General features: G+C 45.1%; 1 protein-coding gene across 46 annotated transcripts in view; it reads left to right on the plus strand.

The window, feature by feature from the left end:
- obscnb (obscurin, cytoskeletal calmodulin and titin-interacting RhoGEF b) overlaps window positions 1-19,737 on the plus strand; it is a 124,300-nt gene that overhangs the window by 80,445 nt on the left and 24,118 nt on the right. For 30 of the 46 annotated variants that reach the window (XM_061253694.1, XM_061253703.1, XM_061253700.1 and 27 more), the window contains 13 exons: window positions 1,303-1,569; window positions 2,126-2,395; window positions 2,771-3,037; window positions 3,542-3,808; window positions 4,800-5,075; window positions 6,118-6,384; window positions 7,402-7,674; window positions 10,573-10,839; window positions 11,286-11,561; window positions 13,319-13,591; window positions 14,382-14,672; window positions 15,936-16,205; window positions 16,657-18,099. In XM_061253694.1, coding sequence (XP_061109678.1) covers window positions 1,303-1,569; window positions 2,126-2,395; window positions 2,771-3,037; window positions 3,542-3,808; window positions 4,800-5,075; window positions 6,118-6,384; window positions 7,402-7,674; window positions 10,573-10,839; window positions 11,286-11,561; window positions 13,319-13,591; window positions 14,382-14,672; window positions 15,936-16,205; window positions 16,657-18,099 — 4,707 coding nt within the window. The remainder of the gene's footprint in view (window positions 1-1,302; window positions 1,570-2,125; window positions 2,396-2,770; window positions 3,038-3,541; window positions 3,809-4,799; window positions 5,076-6,117; window positions 6,385-7,401; window positions 7,675-10,572; window positions 10,840-11,285; window positions 11,562-13,318; window positions 13,592-14,381; window positions 14,673-15,935; window positions 16,206-16,656; window positions 18,100-19,737) is intronic. The other 16 variants (XM_061253728.1, XM_061253733.1, XM_061253734.1 and 13 more) reach the window with 8 other exon arrangements.

A 19,737-nucleotide genomic window follows, 5' to 3' on the forward strand; every position in this document is an offset into this window, starting at 1 on the left:
ACTTGAGAAGTGTTGAGAGAAAGAAACAGCTGATGATCCAAAGCATACAACATGGTGGAGGTAGTGATATGGCTTGGACATGTATGGCTGTCACTGGCACTGGTTCACTTGTGTCCATTCATGATGTCATTGCTGATGGCAGCAGCAGGATGAATGCCAAAGAATACAGAAACATCTTACCTGCTCAGATCCAAGCAAATGCTGATTGGACGACACTTTCTCATGCAGTAGGACAATGATCCAAAACATACAGTGTAAGCAACCAATGAGTTTTCTGGCCAAGTCAATCACCTGACCTCAATCCAATTGAGCTTACCTTTCAGATCAGATTGAAGGCAAATAGACCCTGAAACAAGCAGGAGTTAAAGAAGGCTGCAGTACAAACCTGGCAGAGCATCACAAGGGAGGATACCCAGCATCTGATGATGTCTATTGATTGGCAGGCAGTCATTGGCCATGTCGGGGGTATCATGGCTCAGGCAGTAAGAGCAGTCGTCTGGCAGTCGGAGGGTTGCCGGTTCGATCCCCCGCCCGGGCTGTGTTGAAGTGTCCCTGAGCAAGACACCTAACCCCCATTTGCTCCTGACGAGCTGGTTGGTGCCTTGCATGGCAGCCAATCCCTGTTGGTGTGTGAATGGGTGAATGGGTGAATGAGAAGCATCAATTATACAGGGCTTTGGATAAAGGCGCTATATAAATGCCAACCATTTACCATTTAAATGATTTGCAATGACATTTTGAATATGATTCATTTATTTCTGTTTGTGCTCATTTGTCCAATTAATTTTCGTCCCCTAAAATTGGGGAGACTATCTGTAAAAAGGGCTGTAATTCCTACAGTACACAGTTCACTTAATATGGATGAAAAAACCCTCAAACTAAAGCTGAAAGTCTGCTCTTTAACCACATAAGAACTGTTTGTTTGCTGGAATATAGAGTGAAAACAAAAGAAAACGTCTCACTGTCTGAATATTTGCTAATTATACTAAGATAGTTTTATCACCCAAGACACTTGTATTATGTAAAAAAATGTATGTATGAATGAATGTTCCTAGGACAAGCAGTGATCAGTTACAATGTCCTGCTTATTTTTTCCACGCTCGTCGACAGCAGCATTCTAGCTAGTATACTAATCTGTTGATTAAGGCTTGTTTTCCAAGCGAACACAATGCAACAATTAATCTATAGTATTCATGCAAATCGTTGTTGGCCATAATTGCTCCATCCAAATGGGTCACTCATCCTATCCAGAGAACTAATCAGGAGAACTCTCACTCCTCGCCTCGCCCTCTCCCTGCACAGCCCTGCCCGTATTTTTCAGTACCCAGCTGGAAAGCCTGGAGCTAGAGGCTGGGGACACTGCCACATTCCGCTGCGAGGTCACCAAACCCGGCGCCATGGTGACCTGGAAGAAGGGAGACAGGGTCTTGGAGTCCAGTGATAAGTACCAAGTAAAGCAGGAGGGTGCTGTTGTGGAGCTGGTCATCTACAAACTGCATGGTGCAGACTCCGGGGAGTACACCTGTGACACTGGAGACCAGAAGAGCCCCGCTGTGCTCATTGTGCAGGGTAGGAGAGATCCCCATTGCACCATCCAAGGGCCTGGCCTTTTTAGAGCTCCTCAAAATCACCCTAGTTACCTTCTATTGTAACTTCTCCCATTTTCATCTCTTCAACAATGCCCCTCGGCCTCATTCCACACTGCCCGTGGACAACACAAAGTTCATTCCTTCTTATTGAAGGCTGCTTACCCAACAGCTGTGCTGGCTAATGGGGTTTGTAGAGTCTTTTAGCACAACCATCTTCTCACTGACTACTGAATTTGGAACTTGGAACTTTGTACATGAATGCTGCTTGTTCTTTTCTTTGTGTTCTTATCTCTTCTGTGTTCATTTTTATTTCTGAGTGGTGTAGAATTTTCTTTTCCAGGGCCAGGGTTAAATTAAATCTCTGACTTTTTCTCAAATCAGTCTGTTTTTGCCACCAGTCATGAACCATGACAAAAATGTGTTGGATTAGACAATGGGCCAGAATTTTGATTCAGGGTTGGTTTAGATTAACTGGCGTACAGGTGTTCGACTGAATCTGAGTGGTAACTTTGGCTCCTCAACGCTTTTCTAAACAGAGCGGGAAGTGGTCATCATCAAAGGTCTAAAGAACCTTGCGGTACACGAGGAGGATGATGCACTGTTTGAGTGCCACCTCTCCCACGACAACGCACCTCAGGTCCAGTGGATGCTACAGGGCGTACCGCTTCAGAGCAACGAGATGAATGATATTGGGGTTGTGGGCCGGGTACACACCCTAATCCTTCGGAGTGTCACTCAGCAAGACTCTGGCACCGTGGCCTTCAGCGTTGGACCCCACACCTCATCTGCTGAGCTCATGGTGAGAGGTAAGGTGGCCAAGACCTTACAAAATGCTACGCAAATTCCGACTTCACGAGACCAAGAAAACCACTCCTTCATCCATTTCCCACTCTCATCCATTCTTTTATGCTCAAAGCGGCCTCTGAGTGATGAGAAAGCATTCATCCAGCTTCATACTTGGAGAACCCATCCCCATTTGTTTCATTGGTTTGGTATAATAGTCAATGGATGTTCAGTCCAGAGAATTTTGTGACTGATACTTAAGTGCCATCAACACTCTCCATCCAACAACATCTGGATACTCCCTTTTCCCTGCTCAAGTCTTCATGTGCAATGGCATGTCTCTGTTGATGAGTTTCGGGATGTGATGGAGAAGACCTTCCCCTCTCCTTCCCATCCAGCTGCCAGTGTGCTCTTTACCAGCGTGCTCCAGAACCAGGAAGCTGAGGAAGGGGACACTGTCACTCTCCACTACGAGCTCCCCATGCCCGGAGCTACAGTGGAGTGGAGGAAGGGCGACGTTGCCCTGACCCTCGGGCCCAAGTTTCAAATGAATGTGGAGGGCTCACAGGCCAAGCTAGTCGTCAATAGCCTGACTCTACAGGACTCAGGAGATTACACTTGCTACACAGGAGACCAGCAGGCCACTGCCTCTGTCATGGTCAAAGGTTTGTTCCATGAGTTTGAGGGGTTATTGGCATTCTCCATTGTGGTCCTACATGGACATCCACTATAGATGGTCAAAATGCCAATGTGGCAATTTTGACTGATGTTAATGTGTCTGTCTTCTATGATGTCTGAAGTGGAAATTGTTCATTGTTCTCTGTGTCTCTGTATAGTCAGTGTTTGGGTGCTGGGTGGCTGCCCTTTGTGAATATTGTGTTAATTATGGAAGATGCACTCATCTGAAATGCTTTCAAACTTAATGCCTTGGATGAATTAATCAATGATATCCAGCCTGGAATGCTATGGATTTAGCGAGCCAAATACATTGAAATAACAACTATGTATTTCCTGTCTAACAATAGTGTGGAAATAATTGTCCTGTCAAAAATGTCCTTTGGTATTCATCCGTGTCCGGTACAGAGAGCGACTTGGTACAGAGAGCTTTCCAGAAAGCGACTCCTAACATTAGCCGGAGGAAACCCATTGTCTTCTCTCCATCCCGGCAGCGGCCCCTGTGCTGTTCGATAATTACCTGGAGAGCCAAGAGGCCAACGAAGGGGAAGACGCCTATCTTCGCTGCGCAATCTCCAATCCTACTGCCACCGTCACCTGGAGAAAGGGCTCGGTTGTGCTCTCCCGGGGGGTGAAGTACTCCATGCAGGAGAAGGGCACCGAGCGCATCCTGGTCATCCACAAGCTGAAGCCAGAGGACGCCGGCGAGTACACCTGTGATGCGGGGAAGAGCACGAGCACCGCCACCCTCACTGTGAAAGGTAACCTAGCGATTTTAGCATGTTCACGCACACTTACAGCTGCTGAGCCCTTAACAAGGTGATGGTGTCACGTTAAACATTTTTAGAACAGTACTGTGCATAATGACAAAAGGTTAATAACAGTACTGTATGTAATTACAGCAAGGTTACAAGAGTACTGTGGCCAAACACAGCTAGCATATAAGAGTACTGTGGCCAAACACAGCTAGCATATAAGAGTACAGTGGCCAAACACAACTAGCGTATAAGAGTACAGTGGCCAAACACAGCGACCGTATAAGAGTACTGTGGCCAAACACAGCAAGCATATAAGAGTACTGTGTGTTTCCACGGTGAATTTATTACTGTAACAACAGTAATTGAATGACAGAAATTGAGCACTAGCTAGTACTTAAAGGTACGATAAGTAATTTTGGACTCCAAATGGTCACGAGAGGAATTGCAACAACAAACCCTCAAACCACAACCTCCCCCCCCACTCTTCTCTGAGAACCCTCTACACCCATGACATTGGCTGTGACAATTAGAACCAATTTTCAAGAGTGTCGGTCAGTCAACTGTATATTTTGACTTTAAGGACTATAAACACAGGCAATGTGAGTCACCATGTCTGTGAGCCTTTTTCAATGATAGAAAGGGATTTACAATGGCCCTGTAATGTTTTAATGAAAACATCTTCCCTATTGTACTTTTAAACATGGGGCATCTTAAAAATAGAAGTTGTTTGCTTTTGTGGTATTATTTATTATTTTATGTTTAATGGCATATTGTTTATATGAAATATATGCACACGGAGGAATTGAATTGGCAATTACAAAAAATTTCGTTAAGAATGCATGCACTGCAGTCTTCTGGCTTGTCTCTGCTGTAACCATACCTGCCAGTGGTTCTCTTCTTTGCCTTCATACTGATCAGTCCAGTCCTTCTGAGGACCGTGCTGTCATCTGGGTAATATATGGAGGCATCGCTCCATCACCCCTTTCCCCTACAGAGCATGTGCGGATCACGGTGGGACTTCGAGACATGACTGTCACAACCGGGGAGGATGCTTGCTTCGAGTGCACTTTGTCCCACCTGGGGGTGACAGAGGGAGAGTGGTGGCTCGACTCCAACAACCTGCAGAACAACGACCTGAACCAGATGAGCTGTGAGGGCTACCAGCAGCGGCTGGTGCTGAAGATGGTCACGCCGGATGAGTCGGGCACTGTGGCCTACGTGGTGGGCGGGGAGACGTCCACCGCCCAACTACTGGTGCAGGAGAAGCCAGGTAGAGGCAGCATGGTGAAAGGTGGAAGCACGTCTTCACCTCTCTCCATCAGGAGCACGTGTTCACGCCCATCTGCCAAGGAGATGCTGTGTGCTACTCCAGAGCTCAGCTTGGCCTGCAAAAAGCCCATCCCCCACCCCTTAACTCTACCCTATGTCCAGATCCCCCTACTCACTGTCTGCTCCTTCCCCCAAACCGTGTATCTACCTCCCCATTTCCACCCTGAGTCCTCCATTTGCTGCTGGTTTGAGACTGGAAGTGTTCAGGCTAATTTATGCTTTGGCAACAAATTGTTGAATTGTGCAACATGTCCATGGATACTAATGATACAAATTGACACTTTTAACATCAAGCCATCACTTTTGAGCATTGATGATGAGTGTCTTATACCTGTGTTGTGTAGCCATGATTGGTTGACTGAAACAAGAACAAAAGATTGCTGATTGCTGAGAACAGTTTAGGTTGCTAGGCTAGTGTTTTATGAAGAAACAACTAGCCTAACATGTTTTGCTTACATGTTTAGCTAGCAAAATGGGTTTTGAGGTGAAGCTAGTTGCTATAGTAACAAAGAGCACTGTATCTAAACTATGAATGCAGAACGTTGTAGTTCTGTCAGCAGACACCAAAGCATAAATTAGCCTTTAGCCTTCAGACACGGCTGTCCAAGAGAGTGAGAGGGACCACTTACATGTCCCCACCCCACCCCATTAATCCCAGCACCCTCATTAACTCCCAACTGCTAGCCTGAGGATTTCTGAGGCAGAAGGAGAGCTCCCCAAGCTCTTTAATCTCAGTGGAAGAATGAAGACAGGCATGGGAAATGCAGTGTCGCTGCCCAGAGCAATGAACTTGTGAAGACCAAAGGTGCTCAAAGCAATGGTACTAGTTTTGGCCATGGAAGACTGAAGCTGAAGATAAACCGCATTTTCCATGAACAGAAACCATTCTCGACCCTGCTGTGTTTTGCATCGGACCCTTCCAGGGGGGCTGGCTCTCATCTCCAGGCACTGATGTAGTCGTCTTTCTGGCCTGTTTTCCGCAGAGCCCCCCACCTCCTTCCTGCAGGAGCTGGAGAATCAACAGGCGGAGGAAGGGGACAGCATCGCCCTGCGCTGCGAGATCTCCAGGACTGGAGCCTCGGTGGAGTGGAGGAAGGGGGGTGTGGTGCTGCAGCCCAGCAGGAAGTACGAGATGAGGCAGGAAGGCTCTGTCCTGGAGCTGTGCATCCACGACTTGGAGAGCGAGGACAACGGCTACTACACCTGCGATGTAGGGGACCAGCTGACCACAGCATCGGTCACAGTGCAAGGTAACCATGTAATAGCAGCAACAACAGAAGCCTCTCAGAACCCTCTTAGACATGGATGGTCTTATGACCAGTGTAGAGCAAGTGGATGTAAGCTGCCACTTTATCTGTAGAACTAAGGAGCTCATCAATGATACACAATACACACGTGTGTGAACACAAACACACGTACACGCACACAGAGGTCATTGATAATAAATATTCTGAAAAGACCACCATCAATGGCATTCAAAATACGTCTTGATAAACCACAAGAGTGTCTGTGTGTGTGTGTGTGTGTGTGTGTGTGTGCAGCAAAGAGCCAAAAAAGTTTTGCATCCTGAGAAATACCTCCTGTTGCAAATGTTTTGGTTGTGGAAATACCATACAACAGAATCTTTGTGGAAGCATAGATTTCCTTGAATTGTGATTAGCCCTTTTTTAAGCAATTGTAATACAGTATATCTGCTAATGGCCCATTGAACAGTTGAACTGAGTACTGGAATCATACTTTTTGATACCTGGACTTGGTCTATATATAGATTTGCCCAATTTCCCCTTGGGATCTATAAACTATCTTTATTTGTATTTGTAGTTTTCTTTCTGTTTTAGTTTTCAGATCAATTGATTAATAGCCCTGGTGTAAAATCCAGCTATGACCCGCTTGAAATTTCAACTTCCAACTGTTTCAAAACCTTGAGCAGATTATTTTATCTGCCTTGGTTTGGAATCAAATTTGACTTTACATTAATGGAATTTTTAAAGGTGATATTTGAATACTTAAATACTGCAGAGCCATTTCTCTCTGATCCAGTTCATACCTGCTGTGGCAGAGTGCTGTAGCAGCACTTCTTTGATGCAGTCTGTTATTCAGTCAGACGCACTGCCAAACTGAATTGAATACAGTGGTATAAAGCACTAAGGAGGGAACAAGATGGATCAGATTGAAGGGGGTGCGGGGAGGAGACTCAGAAAGGTTTTCGGCAGTGGGCCAGCTGGCCTCGAAAGGCTGAGTGGCCGTCTCTCTGCATTGCTCCACAGAGCGAGAGGCACAGATAGTGTGCGCATTAAAGAACACGGACGTCTTTGTCGGGGAGAGGGCCGAGTTCTCCTGCCAGCTGTCCCGCAGGCCCACTCGGCCAGTGCAGTGGCGGCTGGACGGCACCGTACTACGGCAGAGCAGCTTCAGTGATATCGGGCAAGGCCTGGCCAACGTGCACACGCTCGTCCTAAAGAACCTGGCCTCCAACGACTCGGGAACCGTCACTTTCAAAGTCGGGAGCCTGGTGTCCACCGCCAAGCTGTTAGTCAAAGGTACTGTGTGGAAAGAGGGAGAGAGGAGGACAGCTCAGGTTAACCCTTTCCCATGGGCCCTGCATTCAAATGCCATACGTAAATCAGGTTTAATAAACATTTCATTCATTGATATTAATTATACATGGATGATTTGCGTGGATGACCTGGGTGCTTAACTGTGCCCAGTAAAAATGCAGGATTTATTCATCATATTCACCTGTTTTTATCCACATTGTAGAAATATTTACTGATTGGTATAGTAAGCTTAGAGTATCATTGGGCAGTTCACTGAGTTAATTAGTTAACATCAGGAGCATTACATTTACCCTGAGTATCTTTGTTTCTTGGCCCTAAAGCCATTTTACTCAAGACACTGTCCATGAGGGCTTCAAACCGCTGGTTTTCCACCCTTCTTTTACTTGGGATTCAAGTGTGAAGACAGTTTGGCCGATCAGTAGCACTAATTCATTAGCTAATTACCTGGGGAATAGAAAACCAGGATTGGATTTGGATTTGAGGGCCAGATTTGAGTATCCATGCCCAAAAGGAGGTGAATGAGAACTGCAGGTGTCCACTCTGAAAAGGGTTAATAGCTGTCTGTGTAAAGAATTGGACAGGCAGTGATGTTCTGTGCCACTGTTGCTGCATGAACAGCTCTCTTGGTTGCTCCATTTTAACCAAAGACCCCCAAAAAAGTGTCTCATGCTGTATGCTTCCATCCCCTTTGGATTCAAACAGACAAGTGCGAGCAACACAATTGGGTGGTGCCTACCCATCAAAAATTAACGATACTAATGTAAGCCTGATTTTGTAACATAAATGTAGTGACATAACATAGGCTGCTTCGTCCATTTATCCGTTTTGGCAAGTATGAGTATATAATTCAAAATCGCATCATTCACATTATTATTCTTTTGCAAGGCTTCCATGATGGGAATATTGACATCGGTATAGATGTTAGATGGGTAGAATTTTTTAAAACATTTTTTTAAAACACATTATTTGTTTTATCTTCATAAAATGCTTAATCGGGAAGGACAGATGATAGTAGTAGATGTGTAATGGGGCAACATAAAACTTTGCACACATGTGAATGTATTCACAGTCTGAGCAAAATGGAGGAAATACAGTGAATTCCCCTGTATATGAAAAGGTAGAGCAGGATGCAATTAGTCTATTCTGCGACTTTTGACATTTCCCGAGTGATTAAAGCAGGGTTTCAATCAGCACTGTCCAATTTCCAATATACAAGCACACGTGACTCCCTGCAACTGATTTGCCACTGTATCCTGTAAACATTTATATATTTTGCTTTAATCATGTAGAAATTACAGCAATTTTTTTCATTTCTGGAAACCATAATATTTGGGACTGATGGCTTTTCAGGTATTTCTGATTAGTCAGGGGTGTTCAAGTGCTTCCTTGGTGCAGGTATGAAAGAGCTTTTCAGTATTTAGCCTTGATTCTAGGGTTTTGATTGGCTTTAATAGTCTTTTATTGGCATTTGTCAACATGAAAACCAAAGTTGTGCCAATGGCAGTCAAGGAAGCCATTATGAGTCTGAGAAATAATGAAAAACAGTCAATGACATAGGCCAAACCTTGAACTTTAAAGAACTTGGTCGGGTCAGTCACTACTGTCCATAGGGGACTTCACAAATGGAAGTACAAAGATCCCAAACATACGTCTAAAGCAACAAAGAAGAAGTAATTGACTAACTCATTCTTCCATTCTGAACTTGCATTTCATGTTCTTATGATACAATGTAAGGGAACTGGCCCCAGAACATGCAAGAGCTGAAGATGGCTGTAGTACAGGCCTGGCAGAACATCAGCAGAGAAAGGACATACTGTAGACTTCAAGCTGTCATTGCATGCAAAGGATATACAACAAAGAGCTGTACTAAACATTACTACTTGTCATGTTTACTTGTCATCATTGATATAACTTGAATATGTCCCAAACATTATGGTGCCTTAATTTCAAATGCAAAATTGTGGAGTACAGAGCCAAATCATATATGCATATGTATTACATGGCTCACTCTATATTGGTATTGCTTTCATTTCTTTGTTTGATTTCTTGGGAACTACCTCAATAAAGGAAATGAATTTTGAAATTAAATGAAAAAAAAAAGTGGATATTGACCACAATGCATTGGCAATGACGCTTCAGTTGGCATGAAAATATTTGTTTCCCCATGGTAGTAGCAGTGTGGTAGTATAGTGGTACTATTCAGAATTTCAGTTTGCCATTAAGCTATGTTATGCCAAGGTAATGATCACTATGATTAAGTGTTTCTTTTAATCATCATATATACACTTTCATGTATAGCAGTCTGATAATAATGGTAAAAAAAAAACCTTGTGGGAATTAGGAAAACTGAAATATACTGCGGCTGAAAGAAGGAGAACCCATGACATGTTGCTCTCGCTCCACTCGCACTGGCCAGATCTGCCTCCATTGCTCACCCTCATCTTTTGGTCTGTCCTGTAAGCACTAAAAACTGGCTGAAACACCCACCCCTCGAATCTGCCCCTTGTGTACGCCCCCCCCCCCCCCCCCCCCCCCCCAACCTGCCCTGACCTCTCCCCATTTTGCTTATGGCACTTGTGGTGTGTGGGTGCTGCTGTGTCCAGGTATCACTAGGGACACATTGCAGTGTTTTTTTCTAATTCTACTTGGGATAATTCACTCATATTTGTGAAGACAGTATGCTGTGTCACGTTTATTGCCTGACTATCATCTGTCTGCAAATGACTTCTTGAGGAGTTTCCTCCTTCCTGTTTCGAGAGAAAAAACCACCCCAAAGTGTCCCAGGTTTTTTTTTGTCGTCACCCTATCAGGGGGTGCATGTCCTGACCCCTGCCATGTGCACAACCCCACCCTGCCCTGACCTCCGAAAAAACCCCTCAGATCCCACAGTAGAAGTGGTCAGCGCCATGGAGGACCTGAGAGTGGTGGAGGACCAGCCGGCTGAGTTCATCTGCCAGTACTCGCGGCCGGTCAAGGCAGTGTGGAAGAGGGACGGGCTCCCGCTGCAGCCTGATGGCCAGCGGGTGCTGGTGGAGCAGGACTGGAACGTGGCCCGGCTGCACATCAGCCGCGTGTCCGCGCAGGACAGTGGACAGTACTCCTGCGAGGCAGAGGGGACCTGTGTGGTGGCCCTCTTGGAGGTGCAAGGTGAGCGCCCACATGCGCCCCCCCCTCTTTGGATCCCAACCTTTCCTGCCCTTTTGTGTGGCCAGCTCGAGCCCCATCACTTCGCCATGACAAGATGAATACTCTATGACTTTGTTCCTCGTTCACTTTTTTAAGCAGGGTGAGAGGGAGGGCATGAAGTTGACACAATTGCAGATGGGCTCTTTGCAGATACTTGTGTCGGAATAATTTGGTAGTTGTATCATCTCAGATTGAGTGCGTGTATGCTTTCGCGTGTTTGCTCATTTGCGTATTTGTGCGTTAATTGGATGTGCTAGCTTTTATTTCGCACCTCTACGCTCTTTATTTTGGGCTTTTGGAAAGGGTGCATAAGCAACAGACTATCCCTTTATTTAAAGATGGAATCCTGCACTTCTGAGTAAATGAACTGATATAACATACCCTTGAGAGCTGTTACTCTTCCACAGCCAAGCCCATCGACATTGTCCAGGGTCTGGAGAACATGGAAACCTTCGATGGTGGGGAAGCTCTGTTCGAGTGCTCACTGTCCCGGCCTGAGAACCAGAACTTCCGCTGGCTTGTCGATGACAAGCCAGTGAAGGAATCACCAAGCAGGGAGATCGTCTCCTTTGAGAGTGGCCGGCGACACCTCCTGCTGCTCAAGGATCTGCACGCTGGAGACAACTGCAGGGTCACCTTCATGGCCGGCGACGCCGTATCCTCCGCCTTCCTGACAGTCAAAGGTGTGTATTGTTTTTTGATTCGAGTAATTATTTTAACAGTTTGATAAGCAGTGGAACACACTCTAGCAAGTGTATTTTAACAACACAAGACAGCAGTATGCAACCCTGGCCCTGAAGTGCCAGACCTGTTTTTTGCTCCACCAAACCTATATCTGCATAACAGTGGAGGCTCCTCCATAGAGGTGGAGGAGGCCTGGCCTCCCCAATAATTTGAGAGAAGAGAGAGATTTAAAAAAAACAATAAATATATTTATTTTATTTATTTATTTTAACAAAAAACATATTTTTTATTTTTTATATTCATATTATTTTAGTTTTGTTCATAAATCTAAATTTTCCCATGGCTAAAACTCAATATTGCAATTGTAAAGCAACAGGCCAGATTTCCCTATCAGTTTGTATTAAGGGAGGCCAGGCCAGGCCAGGCCAGGCCTCCCCTAGGAAATGAGATTCTCATAGAAGTCAATGTAATGCATTTTTTTTCATGCCAATATGTGATTGGCCAGATCACTGAAAATGGGTGGGCAACGGAGGCCTGGCCTCACCATGCATTGTGTCCAGGGCAAAGATTGACATTTTGTTCGTCCAATCACATGCTACTGGTTCATTTGGAATCAACTATCCTTTCCTTTCTATTCAACACAGAAGCCATTTTGAGAATTCGCTAGTCACTTCAGTCAAACAAACACTCGCCATAGTGGCTACGAGTGTCCTATCAACTTGTGCTTTTCAGGAAATTTAGAGAACACCCCTGGCTATCATCCCTGGGGTTTATAGCTCATTTGGCCAAACACTTTTGCTTAAAACTACCTCGGAAGTCGGCGAGATTCTAGCGCAATTTGAGATCTTGGGCTGGAGATATGCAGATTCCAGATACTAGGGAGTGAGAATGACATTCAATAGGTCATGTTAGACACCATTTGGGATTTATTGAACAGTTTTATTTTTAATGTAGTCCATTTCGTTTTATTACAAGTCAATTTAATAATCTTCCATATCAAATTACCGAATTGTTGCTCTGTGAGGAAATTCACTCTAAATACGAATAGAGTGCTGCCCTCTAGTGGATAACGTTAACGTTAGATAAAGCCAACTGGAACCATATTTTTACATATTTTATATTAAATATATTGAATAAAACTACATATGATAAAGAAAGTGTTATCTTATCTTTTTTATATGCTAAACTTGATTAAATTGGTGATTACATGTTGAAGCTGTAGAAGAATGAAAAATGTAAGCTAAACAAAATTGTTAACTACATAATTAAAATTCCTGCCTTTTACACATGTTCACTTGGCATTTATATTACATCCAAATGTCATTTCTCAGCTTAATTATCAGGCAGGCTCATAGACTTACAGCAATGTCATTTCTTCAGGAAGGCACAAGGCTAAGCTCTGCACAATGAATTTCATCAGCCAGAACTTTCTGACTGTAGCTTACACTCCAAATAGTATGCCTTTGGCCAGCACAAAGACAGATAAGAGAACAGGGAACATTCCATCGCGAGTGAAGTGAGCAAGCGGAAAAAAATGGCCTCAATTCTGGAAGTCACCAGCCTCCACTGCTGCATAATTGGATTAGTTATTAAGCTTAGTGAACGCAATTAGCCATGTGTTGGAGGTATTCGACTGTTGGATCATTCTGGCTGTAGATATTGTTATCAGGCTCTAAATAATCAATGAAAAACAGAAACAGGGAAAATGCTCTTAGAATCTAGAATCAAGCATTTAGCATTCACTACGCATTTGCAGGCTGGCAGCTCAATGTCGTGAAGCACCTTGAGGATAAGCAGGCAGCTGTGGGAGAGCAGGTGGAGTTCAGCTGTGCCCTAAGCGAGGCGGTGCCAATCAACGAGGTTGCCTGGTACGCCAATGGCACAGAGCTCCGCCCAGATGACATCTGGGACATGCAGGCAGACAAACGCATTTACCGCCTCATCCTGAAGGAGGCCAGAGCCCAGCCCCCTCTGGAGATCACTTTTGCCGCGCGTGACGCCATCTCCATAGCCAAGCTCACAGTCATTGGTGAGCAGCCCGTCCCCAAAACCTGTCCACATAAGTCCATATGCCCTATGTCTATGGTAGTTACTAGGGCTGTTATGTAATTAGCATTAGGAAGATTAGTGTCCAAGGAATTCTTGAAAATCTAAATGAAAGTAACAATTTCCACTTATTTATGTTTATAATGCGCATCATGTCACTCAGAGAATCTGGAACCTGAATTAGAAGTTAATACATAACACAACAAACTAAAAGACTGTACAGTGTCTTATACAGGAAAATGTAATTATTTCTACATATTCTGATTAAAAACAGATATCACAGATAAACTACATATTCTGATAAAATCTCATTACAGGATTACAGGGTTTATATTACAACTGTTTTGCCAGTAAGGAGAAACAACTTGGCCCAATTAATTCTTGCTGTTTCTTTCAAGGGATCATCTCATCTTTAATTTCAGCAAAAGATTGTTTGAAAGGGTTTCATTGCAAAATTGGAATGGCATATGTCATGGCTGAAAGTAAAGGTAAAGCCAGTGATTATGAATTCTAAAACCACCTGAGATTTGAGTACTGTAACTCTGTCTGATTTCTGTTTTGTATTAGTAATACATAGGATGGTTTCTCTTACTCATTCAGGATGATCTTAAGAAGTGCATATTTTTCAGTACTCCGCAAGTAAAAAATCTGTTCAGAAAAAAGCACTGGTTTTCCCTTTGCCTTCTATGTTAGCACCACTTCATTATTCATGCTGACCTCACCCTTCCTCCGCACCGTTCGCCATCCCAACACCCCCCACCCCTTCCACATAGCTCTCCCTGACCCCCCTGAAGACCCGGAGGTGGTGAGTAGGAGCGAGCAATCTGTGACGCTGTCCTGGTACACGCCCCTGAGCGATGGGGGCAGCCCCATCCTGGGGTACAAGGTGGAGATGCGGCTGGCCGACAGCGCCCTCTGGCTGCCGTGTCACACAGAGCCTGTCTGCAGCACCGAGTTTGTGGTGGACAACCTCATCCCTGGCACGGGGTACAGGTTTCGGGTGGCGGCCCAGAACCTGGCCGGTATAGGGGAGCCTGTGCAACTGCCTGATACTGTGCAGCTAGGTGAGACAGGGCTCCTGTGGGTCCTTGAAAAAAGATGGAAAAAGTGCCTGGTTTTGAATGTGGAAGATTCACGATTGTGAAAGTGCTTGGATTTTGCACAGTGTTTGAAGGGGCTTGTTGGTTTATGCATTTTACAAAACTACATGCTACATGCATACTGTACAACGAAAACCCAAACTGATATCAACTGCATATGATATCCTTGATCAACAAGTTACAGTTTTGAACTGTGTTACTGGGTGGCTCAGGCAGTTAAAGCACTGTGGTGTGGTACAGGGATGTGCCAGATGTGGATTGAAACCGGACCCTGCCAATGCTCCATAGGACTACATGCAATTGTTGGTTGCATCACCCAGGATACAAGAGGGTTCAGTTGGCTATGAGTCCACATTTCATCAACAGTAATGCTTGATTGAGTGCTCGTAGACTGCACGGTAAAGCCACATATAAAATGTCTTCCTCCAGCTCTGCTCTATGCAAGCTGAACTGTAGTCTGAGGAGTGAAGAGACGCAGCTGGCAGCATCATGATTCAGAGGGGACCCAAGGTTGTCTACGCTCAAATCCTCAGTGGGGATCGTTTGTGAACATTGTTGTTGCATTTCACATTAAGGTGGCAATTGGACATGCTCAGCTCAAATCTGGGAACTACATTTATTTTAATAGGTGTTGAAACTGTTTCATCATTTGTTTGAAAATATAATCTTTGGACATTTAAACTTACCCTTGAAAGTGCCAAAAAGGTGAACGGTGATACTTTCATTAAGAACCTGGAGAAAAATTCTTTGCATAGACTGAGCGGGATGGTTCTGGTCCCCCTTCAGCTTATTTGGACTTAAGGTTTAGAAACTGTGCAGTTGAATTTCAGTTTATTCAGACATATATTTATGTTCTGTTTGTACAATATGGGGAAGCTTCATATTAATCTCACCTGATAAATACTGTGTGTCACTATGTATTGTAGAACATGTCCAACCTTCTATTACCCTCCCAATCTGAAATTCACAGCATCACTACATTGTGTCCATGCTTCATTGTGAATTGTCTTCATTATCTGTTCCTTGCATGCTTGCCTGAAACATTATTTCACTGTGCCTGTCAGCATTTTTAAAATAACACTTAAAATAACTCATATTTATTCTTCAGGTATCTCAACAATAAAGACTAACATCAGATTGTTTGACATCCTTCATTGTTTAAATAATGTATTACAATAGCTCTCTCCCAGTCTAGTTGCCTCCCTTGAAACCTTGATTGCTCTTCAGAAGTCCCAGTGACGGTAACTGAACAGCTGTCCAGCCCACCACCAGAGGTGGGCAAGCCGGCCCGCATGGAGTGCCAGCTCTCCAGGGAGGACAGTTTGGTCACCTGGCTTAAGGACAGCCACGAGCTCGATTTGGGGACGAAGTACCAGGCTCTCACAGAGGGGATGAAACAGGTGCTGCTGATCTCAGAGTTCCAGCCCAGCGACCAGGGCGTTTACACGTGCGTGGCCTCTGATGAGGCAGAGACCTCGGTCAACTACTACCTGGAAGGTACTAACTGCCTCGCCTTACCAGTGTCTGTGTCCACACTTCTCTTCATAATCCTTCAGGCTGAGGAAGCAGATATGATTGCTGTTACTTGCTTCTGTTTTAGAAAAGTATATTTGTACTGAAGTAGTTCAGCTGAAGTATAGTGTATAAGTTAATCAAAGGTACAATGAATATATCCCACCATGAAAACAGGCCTGTGAGTTCTCAGTTACTGAATTTTCCATTTCAATTCTTTGCCATTATTTTGCATCTGTCATCTAGCACAGTCAGTACAATAGAAATTTGTGTAGTTCTTCTGTACTGCTCAGAAGAACCATGGCAAAAGTCACATTTGAGTAACTTCCACAATCATCCTCTAAAGCTTTGATTAGATTGGCTAGTCAATGTGATTATGAGTTCTGCCGGTAGCTGTTTGCTTTATGTTTAGAGTGAAACCAGCTTTTCCATGCAGGAGCAGATGTATCTCAGATAGTGGAGGAGGAGGGTGGCCAGCCCAGCCTGCCCCCAGAAGCTGCCAAAGAGGGAGATTTGCACCTGCTGTGGGAGGCGCTGGCTACGAAACGCCGCATGAGCCGTGAGCCCACACTGGACTCCATCTCTGAGCTGCCAGAGGAGGACGGAAAGGAGTCAAAGGAGAGTGAGAAAGTGGATAAGGAAGTGCAGAAGGTGGAGGTGAAGGAGAAAGCGAAGCCCGCTGAGCCTCTACCAAAGAAAGAGGTGGAGCCTAACTTGTACACCAGCTCAGATGATGAGGCCCCCTCCTTGGTGTCTTACCTCAAGAAGAGCAGCAAGTCCTCCATCAGCGTCACTAGTGTTCAAGTCCAGACTACCTCCGCCGAGAAAAAGCTTTACCAGCTCTTCCAGATGACGGAGGAAGTGCAGCAGACCCCAGCCAAACCCCCAGCTGAGGCCCCAGCTAAGCCCCCAGCCGAGGCCCCAGTCAAACCCCCAACCAAACCCCTGGCTGAGCCCCCAGTTAAACCCCCGGCTGAGCTCCCAGTTAAACCCGTGGCTGAGCCCCCAGTTAAACCCGTGGCTGTGCCCCCAGTTAAACCCGTGGCTGAGCCCCCAGTCGAGCCCCCAGCTAAGGATGAAGACACAGAGATGCTGGATGCAGCTGTCAAGATCCAGGCGGCCTTCAAGGGGTACAAAGCCCGTAAGGACATGCGCCCCACCTTCAAGGACGTCTTCAAGGACCAGACCGCGGAGCCCGGTGGCACCATCCACCTTGAGTGTGTGGCAGTGGGAAAGCCAGACAAAGTCCGCTGGCTGAAGGACGGCGTGGCTCTGGCGGACGGCAAGCACCACCACATAGACATCTACAATGATGGTACCTGCTCCCTGGTCATCACCGGCATCACCACTAAGGACACGGGTGCCTACACCTGCGAGGTGACCAACAAGTTTGGAGTGGTCACACACAGCGGAAAGGTGACAGTGGGTAGCCTGAGGGAGTCGTCTGGGCGGCGCCCGCTGCAGCTGCCCTACGGCTACAGCGCCGACAGCGAGCCGGAGAGCTCGTCGGGCAGCGAGATGGATGACTCCCTGCGGCAGGCCAGCAAGCGTCTGCGACGGCTGCTGCGCAACCGCCTGCCGCCGGACGTGGAGGAGGAGCCTTTTGTGAGCGCCGACGAGGGCGAGCTGGCGCCCCCGGACCCACATTCGTACCGCGAGGACGACAACTACATCTACATTCGCTTTGAGGCCCTGTCAGAGGCCCAGACAGCTTCTCAACGCTTCCAGGAGATGTTCACCGCGCAGGGGGTCCCCATTGAGACCACCATCCTGGAGGGGGGGCCACGCAAGTTGGAGCTGCGCATCATGAAGATGGCCTACTCTCAGGATGGAGCTGAGACGCCCACACAGGAGAAACAGCAGTCCGCCTTAATGATCGGTGAGCCTTCGCAAAGCTTCGTCAATGTCCATTCAGTCTTTGATAATCAGTCCTGGAACAATGAAACCAATACATTTTCATGTGTACCTATTCATCAATTGAAAAAACTCTCCTGAACTGAACTGATTATATTGTGGACCTTGTAACTGAAATGTTACATGGACAGCATTAGCAGAAGTAGAAATTAGGGATAAGATTTCCATCCCTTCACAGTGCAGAGGACATTGACCGCATTCTTTACATGCCCAATCAGTAGCCCCTGTTTCTTTCATGTCGGATTATCAGGCCGATCGGAATAAAAATGCCTCATATAACCACTCAATAGGAACAAATGATTCTATTCCGAAATTCGAAGTTTCGACTGAGCCACTTTGATCAAAAGATCGAAAGGCTCGAAAGAATATGTTATCTCAACAGGTGTTTGAAAAAATTAACAAAGGTGGAATGAACAGAAATATCAACCAAATAAAAAAATTCTAGAAAAATATAAGCACTGCTCAAGGGCTAAAAGCCCTTGTCTCGTTTAGTTGAAATTATTGTACCTAATACTCAACATGAATTATTCTGAATTAAAAAATATTCTACATAGTAGTAGTAGTAGGTACTTTATTGTCCCCGTGGGGAAATTAGTTTTCGGTAGAAAAACATTGTTGGTGGTGTTACATAAAAACAGGCACAGCACATAGAGACAGACATATAACATCAACAGATCAGATCTGAAGTCCAAAATTAATAAAAGGAAAAAAAAAAACACGGTGCACTATAGCAACTGCTGGTAGTTACGACATATATAACAAAATAAAAGTAGTGCTCTGGCTGGACCCGCTAGACAGAGTTAAACTAAGTGAATAAAATATAAATATAAAAAAATATATAAAATATGTATAAAATATGTGGGTTAGACCTTACCATTCAGGGATTTAATCACCTGTGGTATGAATGAATGTTTGGACCTGTTTTTTGAAAAGGCTGGCTGCCGGAACCTACGCCCAGAAGGTAACCGGTCGAAGGCTGTACACAGAGAGTGCTTGGGGTCAGAGATGATTTTTTTTCTTGAGAGACCTGGTTCTGTAACTCTCTTCTAAGCTGGTCAGTTTAAAGCCCAGCAATTTGCCGGCACTGGTTACAGTTTTCCTCAGGGTTTTTTTCTGTGCTTCTGTTGCATTACCAAACCAGCAAATAAGGCCAAAAGTTAAAACACTCTCAACAAAGGCACTGTAAAACATCTTAAGCATGGTGAGATTGACATCAAATAAGGCTAACTTTTTAAGAAAGTAAAGCCTTTGCTGGCTCTTTTTGTTAATGGATTCAGTATATTTGTCCCACTTCAGCTTATTATCTAAGACAACCCCGAGGTATTTATATTCCGTGACTGACTGTATAGGCTGTCCTCTAATACTAGTCAGACCGGATGTGGGCTCTTTCCTAAAATCAATAGACATCTCTTTTGTCTTAGAAGTGTTCAGGAGGAGATGTGAGTCCTCACACCATTTGATAAATGCCTCTAAAACAGGGCCATGCTCCTCCTCATCACCCTGAAGAAGGCTAACCAGTGCCGTATTGTCGGCAAACTTAACTAAAAATCTTCCAGGGAAGGAGCTGGTACAGCTATTTGTGTATAAAATAAACAACAAGGCA

This window comes from Conger conger, chromosome 9 (genome assembly GCF_963514075.1).
Source record: "Conger conger chromosome 9, fConCon1.1, whole genome shotgun sequence".
Classification (NCBI taxonomy): Eukaryota; Metazoa; Chordata; class Actinopteri; order Anguilliformes; family Congridae; genus Conger; species Conger conger.